At 36.9% G+C, this 18,921-nt stretch overlaps 1 protein-coding gene across 2 annotated transcripts; it reads left to right on the top strand.

The window, feature by feature from the left end:
- Window positions 1–3,245: 3,245 nt before the first annotated feature.
- evx2 (even-skipped homeobox 2) lies at window positions 3,246–12,565 on the top strand. 2 transcript variants are annotated; one of them, XM_017308746.1, is made up of 3 exons: window positions 3,246–3,340; window positions 8,973–9,214; window positions 9,679–12,565. In XM_017308746.1, the coding sequence occupies exons 2-3, from the start codon at window positions 9,029–9,031 to the stop codon at window positions 10,294–10,296; spliced, it is 804 nt and encodes a 267-aa protein (XP_017164235.1). In that variant the 5' UTR covers window positions 3,246–3,340; window positions 8,973–9,028; the 3' UTR covers window positions 10,297–12,565. The 2 variants fall into 2 exon arrangements, with proteins under 2 accessions (XP_017164235.1, XP_008397159.1); XM_008398937.2 differs by lacking the exon at window positions 3,246–3,340 and adding an exon at window positions 7,506–8,531.
- Window positions 12,566–18,921: the final 6,356 nt, after the last annotated feature.

The raw sequence follows: 18,921 nt of genomic DNA, 5'->3' as shown, positions 1-18,921 counted from the left end.
CGGACACCCCTCATAAACGCCTAAATCGCAAACTTAGACAAAGTTTTAGTGCCGTTTACAGCTCCTCAATCCCCGTGTTTACGGTGCCAGGAGCCAAAGTGAGGAGCTCAAGTCTGGCTGATTTCCATGGCCTTTGACTGAAGCGCTTCCTTGTCCATTGTCCTTGGTAATAAACTTGCTGCTCCCCTCGTTCAAGTTCTTTGCACTGAGAAACGTGTCGAGGCGTCCAGACTCCCAGCAGCGTACAGCTTAGTCAGAAGCACAACAAACGAAAAGAAAAAAAACAAAGAAACAGTCTTTTCATTTCGCCTAATATTAAGACCCAAATGTTAATAAGCAACGCGCTTTGGATGTGGAAAAAAAAAAAATCACCTTTATTGCGCTAAACCATCCTAAGCTTTATTGCGCATTAAAACAAAACTAGACTCGAGTGTTCATTATCAGGAGCAAACTGAATTATTTTTTTTATCATATTTGCAAAGTTAATTATGAAGCCGTGAGTTAATCATGCTCGAACAAATTAAATCTCGAAAGAAGAGCCATTAGGCACTAATTWAAAAAAAACAGATTATTTCCAGCTAAATATTGTCCGATCTGTCTGTTATTACAGTGAGGAGACGGAAGCGGGTTGAGACTCACTGCGGAGAGTGATTTCTCAAATAAGCAATTTAATTTTACTGAGTGGAAAATTAAACAGCTCGTTTGATGTAAAAACGCGGCTTGTTTATTATCGCCGGTGATAATAATCCGCTGTGATGCAGCTCCCACTTTAATATGGAGCTCACTGAGAACAACACGATCGCACGTTTTAAATTAGGAAACAGTGAACCACGAGGAAAAGTGGGGAATTAAATAAACGGAAGAGTCTTGGTTAAAGCTTCTGCTGCGGAAAGAGGCGCTGCTTCTGAATACATTTCTCGACAGCAGCCTGCATTTTTGCCAACCAGCAGGCCGTATAAGCAGTTTGTGCTAATATACATACAAACAGTTCTATTTTGTGTCTTTAGAGCCACTTATTGTTATTAGAAAACGAACACATTTATATAAGTGTGCGTGTGTTTATATATAAAACACATTTTTATAAATTAATAAACTTGCACGAGTTAATTGTATATAATCGACTTGTTTTTAATGATTTGATGGGATGTTAAAAATGCATTMATTTGATATGAACTGAAATTTGGACCAAGTCGACAGCAACATAATTTGCTATTTATGTTGCAAAACGTCCTGAAATGAAACAAAGCAACCAAGCGTCAAACAGAGCAAYAAAAAAATAAATGAATAAAAAAATAAAAACACGCCATGATATTAAACAAATGTGTATTAGCGCTATTTAAACAAACTAAGCAAAAATTGAGACATGCAAACACCAAATGCACTTTTAAGAAATAWTCCGCGACTCAGTAATATCTAGCATTATGTTTTTGAGAATGTGAGACAATATGAGAAAACTCTCCAAGGTTCCGGGAAAAATAAAAAGTAAATCTCCTGTAACCAATTTCTACGGTAAATAGTAAAATGCTTGAATCTACATAGAAATACTTATAATTTATTAAATTTTTTTTTTTTTAAAAACAAGGTTGGCCTGAACAACTGACCCCCATTTTGCTGGTTGTGTTTTCTGCACTTGCAAGAAGCTGCCACTAGATGGCCCTCTCACTTAAGGAAAGAAAACAGTTGATCACGCGGCTCCTGTAACAAAGGGGGGCTGGGGGGGTTCGCGCTACCCTACTGACAGTTTTTAGTTTATAGAAACCTATGTGGATASCAATCAGAGTAGTTAATGGCTAGACTCTTTTGTGGAAGACAAATGTACTAAACTACACCAACACTGACAATTAGACGGTTTGATAAGTAAAAATAATGTTCTTGTTGGTTAAGACGATATGACGTTTTAAGGTTTACACATTTTACCATGTTTCGACCCAATACTTATCCCTCCGTGTGGACCTATCCGGATCCTTTGAACCACTTTTTAATTTTTAATATTCAATATCTGTTACTTTGTTGATACTATTGGAGTCAGATTTCCTGCACATTAATGATTTGGATCAAGTCAAAATTAAATGCCAACTACACTGCTGATGAAAATGCTCCTTTCATGTCARCCAAAGTTTCTACAGGAGTTTGTATTTTCAGTAATTGTATTTCCAGCCAATATCATATCATAATATTATAACATTTCCATGAGGTACTTGATATGAACTGAAATTTGGACCAAGACCTTTTAGTATAGCGAAGCGAGCTGCAAAAGGACTACTATTTTGAGAARCATGAATCTAAACCATCCCACAGTTGTACATTTAATGTCATTCCCTTGTTGGAAGGTGAACCACTCCATTCTCAAGTCTTTCCAAACTTCATATTTTTTTACCAAGATTTCCATGCATTTCATCCTTCTTCCCATCTGCTTTGATTCTCTTTTCCAAAAGCACACCAAACACAAAAATGCTCATATTTGACATTGCAATTTGTCCTTTCTCAAACTTTTGCCTTTTTGTCTCACTGACATGTTTCATATAGTTAAACAAATTTAAATACTAGACAGATTCCTTCCAAATAAAAATGGCAGTGTTTTAAATTTATGATTTAGCTTACTGAGCAAAAAAAGTAATCTAGGCCAACCTGATCATTTAAGAAAACATAACTGTATCCTAAATGTAATTACATTTGCCAATGTTTTTGGCTCCTCAGGGGGAGTTTTGGTCCAATTTTCTCTGCAGAATTGTTTTAATTTTATGACACTGGGATGTTTTAGAGCCTGTTTAGGTAAAACCACAGTAACTTAATTGGATGCAAGTCAAAGATTAAATTTGGCCATTCCAAAGTCTTCATTTTTTATTTTATTTTTTAAAACCTGCTCTCCAACCTTGTGTGCTCGAGTTGATGGTCGTGAATTAGTGTCCGGATCTTCTACAAGAGAACAGAAGAGTTCCATAAACTATGTTGAGTAATCCTGAATCAACAAAACAAGCCCAAACGATGACTTTACCACTATCATGTTGGTCAGCATTATGTATGTTTTTACAAAGTGTGTTCATTTACGGAACTCCAGATGTAATGGGAAACGCACCTTCCAAAAAGTTAAACTTTTGTCAAACCAGTCCACAGGATATTTTTCAAAGTCAGTCCTCAAGAGCTAGCATGTTTTAGCCTTTTCCTTGAGCCAACACACCAGATTCAAATTAGGTTGATTAGCAGGCCTCTTCAGAGGTTTGACATGTGTCAGACAAAGCTGGATCGTCTGAATCAGCTGTGTTGGAGCACAAACACATCTAAACCTGTCAGGACACTGACACTGGAGCTACATGGTAAAAGGTTGTTAAGGAGCGTCTTGGTAAGTGTGAGAAGAGTCTTTGTGTTCTTTGCTTCAACAGGGGTTTTGATCTTGTAACTCTCCCATGGAAGAGTTACATGCTTTTGCCCCATTTCTTTCTTGTTGCTGAATAATGAACATTGAACCTAATTGAGGCGAGTGAGACCTGTGAGTATTTAGATGTTGCTCTGAGATTTTTTTCTGACCTCCTGGATGAGTATGCAGTATGCACCAAAACTTTAGTGCACTTGCAGAGCAAGTTTGGTAGGCTGACCAGGAAGGTTCAACAATATTCCAAGTTTTTCCCATTTGTGGACAATAGCTCTTCCTGTTATTCACTGGAGTCAAAGTCTTTTGAATGACTGCTCAAACCTTTCCAGACTAATAGCACAGACTAACTAAATGTCTCATTACCACATGCTTGTTATATTCTAGCCTACTTCATTTAGTCAGACTGGTTCTATTTAAATCTGTTATTAATCTCACCTGGATTTTCTGGTGAACTTGAACTCGGCTTTTCAAATAAATGGTTTTTCACAATTGTTCTTTTGACTCAACAAAGCACTTTTGATACACAGGCCCAGGTTAGTTGGAATGGATTTGTTCATCAATATATTACATTGTAACTTAAAAACTACTGTTTGTTTTTATCTGGGTTGTCAGATATTCAAATTTACTTGATAATCTGGAACATTTGGGTGAGACAAGAACCGCAAAAACAGAGTAATTTGTAAAGGGGCATATACTTTTCCACAGTTTTGAGACCACTTCCAGACAGCAGCCCATATCAATAGATAAACAATTAAAGGTGGTAAAGAACTGGAAATTGGACAAACATTACCCAAATTTATCTTTTCACCACACAAAGTAGGAAAGGGAGATTAAAAGAAAAAAAAACTTCACTATTGGAACTGGAATTCCACTGAAGATCCTGAAAATGGGTGATATGGTTTTCTGCCCAGGGCAACACAACCACATAAAAGTATTTTGTGGTGCTTCCTTTTGTTGTGCAAAGGGAAAATATCTGATTTTGCATAACAGCTAAGAACGATTTAGATTTCAATGTAATTATGCGTCTCTAAAATGTCTAAAACATGAAGAACGGTAAGATGGGGAAACCAGGATTCTGGACCTTTGGAACAAATGGATTCTTATGGGGATATGTTGCAGTTCCTCCATTGACCACTGGAGAGAGACTGAGTCCAACAAAACTGGTCAGACTAAGTTCATTTTTCATCAGTCATTTCCAAAATCTTTTTCTGGCAAGTTTCTGAATGGATCATCAGCAGCCATGAAATATGCTAGTAATAAACCAACGGGATTCATTCTGACTTTCTGTTTTACTTGCGCAGAGAAAGTATATTTATGTGAAAAGTTGACATTCCTTTTTAAATCGGACATAATTGGTTTGCCAAGCCTTTCTTTCTTTTATGATAATAAAAGCTTTTGTTTGTTTTCAGTGAAACAACATGGATTTGGGTCATGGTCAAAAGAATTTTATTTCTATCTTCAGTGCAAATTTATTCTAAATGTGGTATTCAAATGTACAACCTCTTTGTAGTCCAATGATGCAGGTAACTAAGGATGAGGTTGATGTCATCCCTGTATAAGTTTATTGCTGTTACGATATTCCAATTGAAAATATAACTTTTTTCCTACATGTACTTCCTACTGTTGATGGTACAACATAAATTAAATTTAGAGCCATTTCACATCCAGAGTTCTGTTTTTGCTTTCTTTTCGCATCCGTTTAAAGAGACGGTTTAAACGGAACCTTTTAAACATGAGGAAGGTTAAAAGGCTCTTCTTTGTCATGATAAAGAACAGTATTTATCCATGTTCAATTGTTCCCATAATCTTTATTATAAGAGGAAGAACTAAGCTGTACCTCAGCAACAGAATTTTACTTTTTAAAGAAAATTGTGATCCGCTAAGTGCAATCATTGTAAACACACTCACTATAAAAACTTGAATCTATTGCCCTAGAACTAATAAATGGAGATAATGTGTCTGAACTGCAAAATTGTTCTTCAATTTCTCTGGGAACTATAGTTCCCTATACAGTGCCAAGAGTTTGATAATGATAAAAAATAACATTTTACCTTCTTTTGAAAGGGTTTGGAACTCTGACCATTTTTGTGTCTTGCTTTGTTTGGTTTGCCTTTAGTGCAAACATTTGTGTGTCTATGACATCTGATTCATTGAGCAAATAATCTAATTATGTTAGATGTAAATCACCAGAACTTTAACAGAGCAAAAAAATGGAGCCCTTTAGCAGAATTTAAGCTTTGCTTCCTATTTGTCACAGAATTAAACACCCCATGCGAGTTTGATGTGAAACAAAGGGCCTCACACCTGCCAATGATTGAGGATCTGCAATGAAGTGGACCTGTTTTTATTCCAAACTCACTGAACGCCTTGTTTGTGGCTCTATTAGTTATTTAAAATAGCAGGATATTAAATGAAAATGTGTAAAAAAAGAAATGGGTCACCACTAGTCTTTTGGTCCATATGTGTTAATCCAAAACATATGGATCACTTCCAAACACAAACTTTTCACCAGTCAATTCATTTTACCATGGTCATCTTTGTACCGTAGAGACATGCACTGAACTGAGAAGAACGTGGCATAAGAGAGGATCCAAGACTGCAAACTTGTGAAAAGTTACAAGAGACAAATAGGGGGCATACAAAGAATTAACAGCTGTGGCGACAATAAGTGAGGTGCATTCACTGTCACATAAAATATAAATTACATATTAGTGAATATTGCTTTTTTTTCTCTGTCCTTTCCAGTATAAGATTATGCACACACTGTACCTCCCAGATAAATCACTGACTTTCTATTTATGCTGTTCATGATCTATTTACTTAACATACCAGAGAAGAGGGTAAGTTTTATGTTCTGCTCACAATCACAGAAAACAATCTATAACTCGCTAATCAATTCACAAGTGCAAATGAAATATTTTCTAAGGTCAGACACAAACAGCAGAAATTAATGAATTATTTTGTCTTTGTTATCATGCCTTTCAAACTATGGTGATTTTAAGTGACATACAGGTGATGCCTTTGTCAATTTGCTTTTCGTGAACAATTCCTGCTGGGTGTCCCAGACAATGCAAGGGACCCACAGCAGTTGCAATATTTACTTTTGCCTCCCACCGGCCCTGCACAAACATATTTGTGTGTTATTTCATCTATGTTTCGAGATGAAACGATAAAAAAAAAACTATATAAATATGTCTGTCAAAGCTTAACTTACATAAGTTAGATATGTTGATATTGAGGCACGTTTATAATTCAAAATCCAGTCTGAGTTGTAGACTGTTTTTCTTTTGCAACTGCTTCATCAAAATAACTACAGACATTGGCATGCAAAACAATTCCTGCGAATATTCCGAATAAAGGTCAGGAAAGACACAAGTCAGGACATATAATGAACCGCTTCTGATGTCAAAGCCAGTAGTTGATACTAAAAACCTGTAGGGGGCGCCAGAGGACGCGCAGAGGAAACTGAAGGCGTCTTCATATTCCTTTCAAATTGTGAAACAATGCGTCGATGCATGGGTATTGATATTTTTTTTATTACATGAAGAATGTTAAACAAACGAAACTACAATTATAGTAAACAACTACTGAAAGCTTAGAAACTTGTTCAGGATCAGAAGAAATCATTAAATTCATTCAAAACTTAAGGCAAAAAAACCACAATAAAATTAAAGTTGTTGAATTCGATTTAAATGCAAGAATAAAAGACCAATTAAAACAGGAATCCGTCAACGAAACGAACTTTTTTATTATTATTTAACAGTGTGTCATTAAATGATTGTCTGACACGTTCAGGCTTTTTTAAAATATCATTTACGTTTTTATCCTAGATATATTTTTGGGCTATTGTCGGGGGATCCATAAAAACCTGCATTTTGTCTTCCTGAAGCTGCGTCTGTAAAGCATAATAACTCATAGTTGTAAGCTTTATAGGTGGAAAAATGTGACATATTTCAACAAAAGACAAAAAAGAAAAAATTGTTTTATCAATAGGTGGGGGGAAAAAAATCATTGTTTTTCCTTTAATCTTGGAACTGAAATGCACATATCAAAGGGAGTTGCAAAAATAATAATAAAAAAAAGTAATAAGCGGGATAAATAAAAGAACAAGGATTAGAGAGGGGGAGGGCGAAAAGAGAGGAGGCAAACAATAGAGAATCAAAGCATAATAATATCCCTAAATGAAGAGGGAAATGCTGCTCCGCTCATTTTATTAATCAGACTGTCAATTCCCCCCCAAGAGGCCAAACCCAAGAGCGATCTGAAACAGACTCGGAGATCAAACCAGGGACGCGCACCTCGCTCCTCACTCCTCTCTTCCCTCTCCACTTGGATATTATTCGTCTGACCGAAGGCCGCCTCCATCATCAAGTGACAGCCCTCTCCTATTTATTTGCTTATAAACCTGTTACAATAAATGATCATTGGAGCAGCGTCAGCCCAGCATTTTAACAACGGACATCGAGCACTTTTTTGATGAATGACTTTTTTTCTTCTTCTTCTTCTTCTCCCCTCCCGCTGCTGCATGTGAGGAAGGATGCGCGCCTGCGGCTCGGTTGCATTCAGATTCTTACAATTTTTTGCGTCTTGCTTATAAAACGGTTGATCCAGACACGGTAAAGCAGAGTTCCACGCGGATTTAGCTCTGACACAACTCATTTGTGCGCCAGCCCCATCCCTGGACAAGTGTTGTGTCTTAGTGCCTTTTCCTCCCCTTTCTTTTTCTTTTCTTTTTTTTTTTTTTTTTTTTTTTTTTGGCACGGCTTAATGATGGAGAGGATAAGAAAAGAGATGATATTGATGGAGAGGGGTCTGCACAGTCCTGTTGCGGGGAAGAGGCTCGGGGACGCGCCGGGAAATTCAGTTCTGGAGGCCCTGGAAAACTCCCAACACGGTGGACGACTCAGTCCGAGAATAACCTCGGCTTCCCTTCATGGGAATCTCGGGGACATCCCGACGAAAGGCAAATTTGAAATAGAAAGTCTTTTCGGGACGCACCACGGCAGCGAGAACGCCTCTTCTGCGGAGATTTCATCGTCGGAGAGCAGAAAGAAAATGAGTCTTTACTCCGAAGTTTCTCAAGAATCAGACATAAATAGTGATGTGGAGGTGGGATGCCCTGCGCATCGCTCGCCGAGCCAGCACAAGGAAAACAACAAGGGTGAGATTTTGTGTTGCCTGCATTCCGCCCTTTAATTTATATATATATATATACATATATATATATATATAGCCTATATGTTTTGTTTTTTTTCCGGAGGAGTTATTTACAAAAATTAAAATCACACAATTGAAAATATGTTTTGTTTCCATAATTCTACATTTAAATTTCTTCCAATTCCAGCAAAAATAGTACAATAAATTTTCAGACCTTTTATTTTTCTGTCTTTTTCTCTTTTTTTTTTTTGAGCATGCTCTCTCTTGCGTGTGCACCATAAACTGGTACAATAAGGAAAAATAAAATGATCAAACAATATGCAGTTGTGGGCCCACACATATGCACAAGAGTCCATTTTTTTCCTTGTTGCTTTTATTAGTGAGCTCATAATAATAGTAATAATAATAAAAGCATAGGCCTATAATTCTTCTTTTTCTTTTTCAGTTTTTTCTGACAGTAATTCAGCGTCCTCCAACACGAGCTCGAACTCCCTCACGAACATGAACGGAAACTCGGCGGGAGGATCCAACAATTCCAACACCGACCAGGTCAGGAGGTATCGGACTGCTTTCACCCGGGAACAGATCGGGAGACTGGAAAAGGAGTTTTATCGGGAAAACTACGTTTCCAGACCGAGGAGGTGCGAATTAGCCGCAGCGCTGAATCTGCCCGAAACGACAATTAAGGTGAGGCTGCAAAAGATGATGCTCAATGGGCATAAAAATAACTGGTAGCTGTGTAAACATCTGAAACAGATCTTACAAGTTAACAATTTTACGCAAATCTTTTAATAATTACTGTAAGTCTTTTGAGGATTTGTTTTAGTACGTGCACGCGAAATTATCATCATTATTACTATTATTTATTTTATTCATTTTTTTGCATTTAGGGATTTTTTTTATATATAAATCAACTGCACAAACAAAACGAATTTGTTCATAGTAAGTGCTGCATCTTATCTAAATCCCACTTTTATTGCTATTTCATAAAAACGGGAGCGTTTCTAATAAATATTTATCGTCAGAGCAGGGATGTGTGTGTGTGTCCCTCCTGCTGCACAYGCTCAAGCACACACTTCCCTTTTCTAAATGTGATGCTTGAAAGCAACACGGCAGCTTCAACATGGGCCTTGTTCTGACTCTGTGCGCAGGTGTGGTTCCAGAACAGGCGGATGAAGGATAAGAGGCAGCGCTTGGCCATGTCCTGGCCCCATCCTGCAGACCCCAGCTTCTACACTTACATGATGACGCATGCGGCCGCCACAGGAAGTCTACCATACCCCTTCCACTCGCACATGCCTCTGCACTACTACCCGCACGTCGGCGTCACGGCGGCAGCAGCGGCCGCCGCGGCCACCGGAGCCGCCTCTTCACCCTTCGCCACGTCCATCCGGCCTCTTGATACCTTCCGCGCCCTCTCCCATCCATATTCGCGGCCAGAGCTCCTGTGCAGCTTCAGACACCCGGGACTGTACCAGTCGCCCGCGGGCCTAAACAGCTCGGCTGCGGCCTCCGCGGCGGCGGCTGCGGCTGCGGCGGCGGCTGCGGTTAGCGCTCCGTCCGCCTCCGGGCCCTGTTCGTGCTTGAGCTGCCACAGCAGCAGCCAGGCCGCTAGCGCGCTGGGCTCCAGGAGCGCCGGCGCTGACTTTACCTGCACGGCTTCCACGCAGAGATCAGAGAGCAGCTTTCTGCCGTATTCCGCCGCTGTTCTCAGCAAGACCTCAGTCCCATCACCTGATCAGCGAGAGGAGAGCTCACTTAACAGATAACTGGTCACCCTTGCCTCTGTTTTTAAAGACACGTGTGCGTCAAGCGTTGTAAACAGACACATTGTTTAAGTATTATTTCTAAAAAAACAACAACAGCAACAGCAAGAGTGGACATCAAACATTGCTATTCATATAGCCAACAGTTTTCAAAAGATGTGCCCCTGTCATGAGAGTAGACCAGTTTTTCTTGGCTGGTTATTTCGCCCTTCCACCATTTTTCTTTTTTTCACTTTTGCTGTTTTGGTTGTTTCGTGCCCAACATTTTTATCTTCCACGGGATGTTTCGTGTTGACCCCGATTCCATTCCTTCCTGCTTTGAGAAGAGATGATTTAAAGGGGGTTTTCTTCAGTCTGCTCCTATGTATTTGTAAGGGAATGTGTTATGATTCAGTTTAAAAATATCTGCCAGCAGGAGGTCGTTCAGAGATATTTCGGTTTGATCCGAGTCAAAATCTGCAATATTGGTTCAGATACAGATCAAAATCAAAATCAGTGATATTAAAGGGTTCCAAGAAATATTTTTAAAAATAATATAACATGTTGAAAAATGTATTCCCATTACCTCCATTTTGCTTATTTCACTTCAACGACTGCATATGAGTTTAGTTTTGTTCGTAGTTAAATATTTTTTATTAGGGGAGATAAAAATGATAACGATTCTCAAATTTCCCGTATTCTTTAATTCAGTGTTAGATTATTAGCTAAAGACGTCCTATTAACACCCTGTTGGAACATAAAACCCATTTAGATTCGTTTCTATCCCCTTTTAAAGACCAGATTATTCTTAGAAAATCTGAAAGAGTATCTGATGAAATCCAAACAATTCGACGCAACCTTCTGCACTGACTTAACGACATATGACCACATCTCCTTAAAGTAGAACAAAGAAAATAGCTTTAAATAATTGGCTGTTAAAGCGACAGAAAACTTCCATCTGCTGGCTTACAAATTGATGTGCTCACTAAAGGAGAGTCCCTTGAGACAATACTGTTTCGTAGCCTCCCATCACCCTCCCAAAAAAAAAGTTGCATACAAAACGAACAAAATGAGAAAAGTATTGAATGACGAAATTACTATTACTCGGACTGGATTACATATGCATTGGAGTCATAGTCAATGGAAATATGAGGGAGGTAAAATCTTACATATCTCTATGAATTACACAAGAATTAAAACATCCATAATTCTTCCCAGAAACACCCACCTGGAGAAATTAGCTAAAATGCAGCAACTCGTTTAACATTTTTATTTTTCACAAAAATGGAAGCAARTAAATAAATAAATAAACGGTAATAAGTGATRTAAGGGGCGAACTGACTCAGTTCAATAAAACCTTATCCACAGAAATGAACTGATTTGCAAATGGAAGGGAACCCGATTGACTTGTCTGGGTACGAAATGGACGTAGGAACTGGCAAAGTGACGAATTGTCTTATTACAAACAAAAACAACCCCCCTCTGTTTAATCACTTTACATCGGCTTTTTCAATCAGGGTGCCATTTCATACTAATGGACTCCTACATTTCTAAGGTTTGAAAATCAAACTTTTACCTGACTTTTTACGTCAGCTTCAAAGTACATTCCGTCAAACTTTAAAAAGCAGAAGGCGTTTTTATTATTATGTTTAGCTTGGTCCATCTTTCTTCACTAAGGCCTCTAGCAGACTGATATTTTGGCAGCAATATAGCTTCTCCAACACCCAGTCTCTGCTCTGTAGGGACGTCCCTAATCAGCTAGAAGGTGCATATAATTTCACATCGCGACTTCCGTGTCAATTTTTATGTTAATAACGAGAGGATCATGACAAAAATTGCCAATCATCGCACCTAGATGGAGCTCCTTTGAATACACGGCCGCAAGAAAAGTTCGTCGTTTTGAGACCCGCTGTCAAGTGCTAACAACCCGCGGAGGGAAGTCATTAGACATACAAAAGAGCTGGAACAAAGCGACACTCCTGGCACCCTGTACGAGGAGACCGGCTGACACATGGAGGCTTTAAAATGTTTCAGATAAAGCAGCTTTCCAAGAGCTCCTTGAATAATCTGCTGCTCCAACCAAGGRGGGTGGGGGGGGTGGGGGGGTGAACTGGATTTACACAGCAGGACCTGCTTTATTTACATTACCGAACCTCATTACATCAGTCCAGTATATATATAATTCCTATAGGACCTGTTCTGCACACACAGTGATGGGACTGGACTCCGATCAGATGGCCCCACAATGTTTCACAACGTGTCTGCACCTGTAAAAAAAAAAAAAAAAAAAAGAGCAGTAAGAATTTTTAAAAATGTGCATTTTAGTTGTTCCTGTTGGGACATCAACAATATGTTAATTCTAAAACATGTGAATTGTTTTAAAAAAATAAAAAAAAGAGAGAAAAAAATGGCAAATATTCCTACTGATAGCTGAGAACTGGACTATTGATCTGAAGAAAGAAAAACACAATTAAATGTAAATGGTAGGCAATTTTCCAAACACTTTTCCTTTATATATATATATATATATATAATTTATTTTGTGTGACCTGATGAATGTTTTTTTTTTAATGTTTAAACACTGGAAGGAGCTGCCTATTGGTCTGTAAATTCAACAGTAGTCCAAATTCCTGAGCGAAATTAACAATTAATATTAAAATGGAGAACATTTCTTCACGGCCCTCTAAAAAGTTTTTTTTTTTTTTTTTTGAAGTATTAGTCTTTTTCTTTTTGGGTCTATGTTAAACTCTGTATTTAAAATATCAATGACTGTATCAATTAAAATATTTTAACTTGGAAAAAAAATGTGCAATATGAAATGTAAATCCTGTTATTTATTGATCGTGTTTGTTCTTGAAAAATAAATAAAAGAAAATCTTTACATAGATTTGTTTGTTATTGCAAAATAAATGAAAGGTCAAGATTAATTTTAAATCACAATTATCAATTTACTTGCTACATTTTAGAAGGAAAATRTATATCTCGTATTTAACTTCTTTGACGATAGGCTTATTTGGAGAGTGGTAAATCAAAAGAAATCCTCGAACATTAATTAAAAATACGCAGAAAGCTACAGGGAATATGAGGCCTGCCATCACGGGTCATTCCGGCCCTATAATTTACCATTATTTTTACATTACCTCTAAATGATACAAGCTGATATTGTCGTTAATTGCACTTGGTTTAAAAATATAGCCAACACCATGAGTTGTCCCCGGGGGACTTTAAGATAAGTTGCTTTTTTGAACGTCCCCTTAAAAAGAAATGGGATTAGGGGCTGTGATATATCACCAGGTTTGCTTGCTCTTTACTAAACAGAGGGCTGGAACGAGATAGATGGGGGTTGCAAAGGGGAAAAAGACAGAGGCCAGAAAAACACTGCCCACTATAACATGATGAGTTTTGTATCCAATGTGCGCGACAGTAAGAGAGAGAAGAAGAAGAAAAAAAAAACAACATGATAATGTAGAAGACTGTCTGTCACCCTTACTGAATGGTTTTTGACAAGAAAATAAATCTTTGGCTTGTTTAATATATTTTATATTTTCTTTATTTTGGTGCTAATAGAAAAACCAAATTAAACGTCCAGCAGCGAGATAGAAATGCAAAGATCGATGATCCTGCCCCTTACTGTCCACTCACCCCTCCCCTGCCCCCACCCCCAACGTTTAATTGACTGTATTTTCAGGGTAATTGAACTGCTTGTGGTAAATTGGTGGATTTTATAGAAACGACATGAAAACTGCATTTACTGACATTCATCGCATCTTTGACATTGATTATCTGATCAGCGCCGTGTCATGCCAACCTCCAATTCTTCATTACACACTGTTTATGAGCTGTTACAGAACAACTCGCTTGTTCCAGAGTGATTGATTGCCTTATTAACGCGTGTTCTTGTAAGTGTGACCGGACTGATTACGATGCATATGTTTAGAATAATGTTTCATTTAGCTGACTGCGAGTAATGCAGGGTGACAGCTGCTGCAGGGAGGACAAAAAAAAAAAAAAAAAAAAAAGCTAAACTACAGGGAGCAAGCGGGGCCAAAATGCGTTTAAGGTGGAACTGGAAGACAGCACAGAGCACACATGCACGGTCAAATCGCTCAACAGAGGAGGGACTGGCTGCTTACTGGGCATGGGAAAAGTACATTATTATTTATTATGCAGTATCCTGGATATTTCAGAGTAAAAATACTCCACTATAACAAAAAGTATAGTGTTCTCACGAAGTATTCAACCGATCACAGTGTGTGTTTTTGCTCTTTGTTCTTTTTACATCTTGTGCAGTTACACCCAAATAAGTCAATGTATTTTAATGAGACTTTATGTGGACCAACACACAGTAGCAGATCATAAGTAGGAGGAAAATATACATTTTTCTTGCCAAAAACCCAAATACGTAGTTTTTTTCAAAATAGCTCAAGATCAGTCAAACTGTGAAAATCAAATTTTAAGCCTTGTCACCGATTCTAAATTGAATTTATGTTGGGATACTAACTGGTCCATTCTAGCACGTGAATATGCAACGATCTGAACCGTTTCATAGTCGTATGTTTAGGGTTCTTGAAGGAGAACCTCTGCCACAGTTTAAACTCTCCTGCAAACTTCACTGGATTTATTTATTTTTTTATTTTTTTGGACTGCCCTGAATTTAGCTCCAACAATCTTCACATCAGTTTTCATGTTCCTGTTAAAGACAAGAGTCCCACATCATGATGCAGCCACCACCATGTTTCAGAGAGGTCACTGTGTTTTCAGCAGATGTGCAGAGTTAGTCGTCCAACCACATAGCATTTTGTGCAACTGCCAAAAAGTTTCAGTTTCTTCTTAAGTGACGAGAAAATCTCTTCCCCATGTTTGACTGTCCCATGGCTTCAGGTAAACTTGAAACCACACTTTTTAGGGATTTCCTAGGAAATGGTCTTTTTGTTACTCCAGATTTGTGGAGTTCATATCACAGTTGTTCTGTCGACAGATACTTCCACCTGAGCTTTGGATATCTACAGCTCCTCCAGAGTTAAACACCTCTTAACCTGAGACCTTTTAGGTTTACACTTGTACCACACTCTTTTCATTTGCAGATGTGATCAAAACATTCTGCTTCAAACATCTTCACAACTAATATCCCTAAACTGTTTAGTGTGTTCCTTTATTTTTATATAGCGATTTAGCTACACAGATTTGGATTTTATTTACTGCATGTCTTGGTGATTTCTAAAGGCTTGTCACACTGGATTTTATTTAGGGGTATCAGAGTTAAAAGGTGGTACAAATGCAAGTCACACCTATTATTAATTTAAAAAAAAAAAGCTTTTGAAAATCTTAGGATTTTTCTTCCATTTCATAATTATGCACTAGTTTGCTTTGACCTGTTGAAAAAAATGCACTAAAATTTGTAGTTGCAGTGATTAAATGATTAAAATTGTGATGGCTTATCTGGTGCAAATTAATTTGCGCAGCAATGTAATTACATGATTATTCCATTGCAATTTATACATAAAAACATAATTGTAGTTGTAGAATGCTCTGCTTTTGTGTTGTGCACTATGGACTATATGCAGCCTGCAAAGATCCATGCCACTATTATGCATCTAAAGCAGCCTCTGCTCTGTTTGTCTCAAATCATTGCCTCTGTTCAAATGTTACTTTCATATATTACATGACATTAATTCAACTATAGCTCATTAAGACAGAATGAAATGGTTAAATTAACTTATCAGCTCATAATGATGATGAATGAGGTATTAATTCAGATACAAGCTGGGCAATTTGCAATTTTGTAGCGTTTTGATGGTTTTGAAATAACATTTATTACAGCAGGTCATTCCCTCAATCAATTATGCTGCGCATATGAGCCGGTGGTATGGAAAATGCCTTTTTCATGCATATGTATTGAAACATGTTCTCAATTATTTTGGAAATTGCCATTTATTGGTTTATGAGTTTTTACTTCAATGGCTCATTCAACCTGGATTTATTTAAGGTGGTAATATAAATTGGAGCTTTACTTTCAGTCTATCAAAAATATCTTACAACTCCACATTTTTAATAATAAACTTTTTTTTTTTAAAGGCAAATAACTAAAGTGTTATCTAAATAATTCAGGAACTCAATGCCATATTAATTTATTTTCCTACATAAGAAATTCCTTGTTTAAATGCTAATTTCTTTTAATGAAGATTGGGATCCAAGCAGACTAAAAGTAAGCTGTTAAAGGTTTAAGATACCATAACAACACTCATAATACAAACACAAGTTAAAAAAAAAGAGAGAACTAATCTAAAAACATTTTTTAAACCTGATTTTGCTCAAAATTTACTAAATTTGGCATTTGATGGGATTAGCTACAAATCTGCTATTATGAAGTTATAAAATAATGTGTTACCATTTTCATACATTGTGAGCCATAAACAAAATAGAAAATAAGCTGTTTCCATTTCTGGTCATTATAAAAATATTACAAGAATATGTGAAAATGTTATTTCTGGAAGACCCTCAATGTCATAAGTTTTATAATAAGTAAAAACTGAAATGATCTGGTGTGACTAAAATCCAGTATGTCCTGATTGAATTAAATTTGCAAAACAGGAATCAGCTAGATATTTTAAAAAAAGAAAATATATACTTAGAAATTAGCTAAAAGAAAGCAGAAGGACTTTGAAATCAGCATCTGATAAATGTGAATTTATACAATTAAGAAATTGCTTAAAAGAAAAYTTCAAAAGAAAATTTAGACATACTATCAATGAATGCAAAAATACACTTCCAAAAATAATAATTAAAAAAACAAATTTAAGCAAGTTAAAAGTTTGTCCAACATTTTTCTTCAGCCAATAAGCCCCGATCACTATGATGATTTGATTCATTTTTGCAACTAATGTTGACGTTTTTTTCTCCTACAATATTTTTTTTTTACTGAACTTAACAAAAATGTATATAAAAAAACAACTAACACTTGGGCGTTGACATGAAGAAGTTATACCTGACTATTGGTCAAATGATGCTAGTTGGACATAGCAGAAGTAAAAATGTCCCAAAATAACGTCAACTCGTTTTATTCAATCACTTCATTGTCTTGATTGCATCCAGTTCTGTCATTTTTTTCATTGCTGCTGGATTGTAAAATTAAAATGCTGCATGTCATAATTCACAGTATGCATTCCGAAGTGTTCAGGGTCATCTAAGTGACCTTAAGATGCCTCCAATCTACTGGTTTTCTTCCAGCCAGACATTGTGCTCCATTCTGGTCTTGTATGTCCAAAGAACATTGCTCCAGTAGTGCAAATGTTCTTGGATGCAACTTTGCAAACCTACAATAAGCCTCAACACCATCTTCTTTTTATACATATGCATATAAGTTCATCAGATCTAATCTTTTCCACATATTTACTTGAGACTTTTCAAAATGTTTTTTTTTAAGGCTATTGAGCTGATCTGCGTGTTTTCAAGTCCTCAATGTTCTAATAAGAATAGAAGGACAAAAGATTGAGACTGGCTCACTGAAGAAAATCACAAAAGTCACAGTTTAATCCATCAATCCTCTGCATCTATTATCCTGGAAAGTCCTCCAAACAAACCAACCTTCAGTATGCTAACTGAAGCCCACGGTTTCTAACTTGTTGCTTTTTTATTATTTGTCAAGCATTACACAGTAAATCATCAATCTTGTAACAACTGGGGGTCTTGAAAGTTATACATTTAATCCTTTTTCACACTAGAACAACTGCCAATTGTTTGGGAGAAAAAAACCTCAAAACATTTGCTCAAATCACTGGGCACCATTATAATATCCTCTAAAGTCATTGCTGATGTTATTTCTTCAAGGCAATGAAATCATGACACTTCCTAAAATGTATTTTCTTAGATGGGGCCACAGTTTCCAATGGTAACAAATCACATAGATTTAATTAGCAAACCCTGCAGCCTTACCTTGTGATGTCTGCTTATAACATAAAAATGGGATTTGTCTTTTGTTTATGCTTTTCCTAATAGATTGTTTACCACTGTCCTCAATTATGTTGCAAGAAAGATTTAAATTGTACAAATTTACAAATGATTTAAACTTTTTTTTTTTTCATTTATTCTGTGACAGATTTGTTATTTTATTTTTTTGGGGGGGGGGTCGGGGCTCTTCACATTATGTAACATGACATTTTCATACATGTACATGATAAGGTTTAAAAATCCACTGTGTCTTGTTGATGGTAGAAAACAGGTTAAACATGCAAACAGCACACTGATGAGTTAGAATGAGAAACCCAAATAACATTCTTCTAAGAAGTTTGGTTGGTTTTTTATTAGTTGTAATAAAAAACCAACCAACCAGTTCTTGTATTTGATCCAATACAAGAACTGGATCAAACCAGTTCTTGTATTCATTCCTTGATCAGATCTTTGAAATACCATGATTATCATCAGGTTTTGGTGAGTAACCACAATGCACTAACTGGACAAACATCATACAAAACAGCATAGTCACATTTTGTTGGGACCAATTTAATCACATCACTGAAGATAATTTAGCACTTGTCTTTCCTATGACAACATTACATAAAAACCATCTAACAGGCTGGCTTGGTTTGTGTTCACAAACATCCTGTTAGTTGTTCATACATCTTATTTGTTACTGGTCTCACTCACTAACCA

This window comes from Poecilia reticulata, linkage group LG2 (genome assembly GCF_000633615.1).
Source record: "Poecilia reticulata strain Guanapo linkage group LG2, Guppy_female_1.0+MT, whole genome shotgun sequence".
NCBI classification, from domain to species: Eukaryota; Metazoa; Chordata; class Actinopteri; order Cyprinodontiformes; family Poeciliidae; genus Poecilia; species Poecilia reticulata.
The sequence above is the reverse complement of the archived record's forward strand: the minus strand, read 5'-3'. Positions and strand labels throughout refer to the sequence as shown.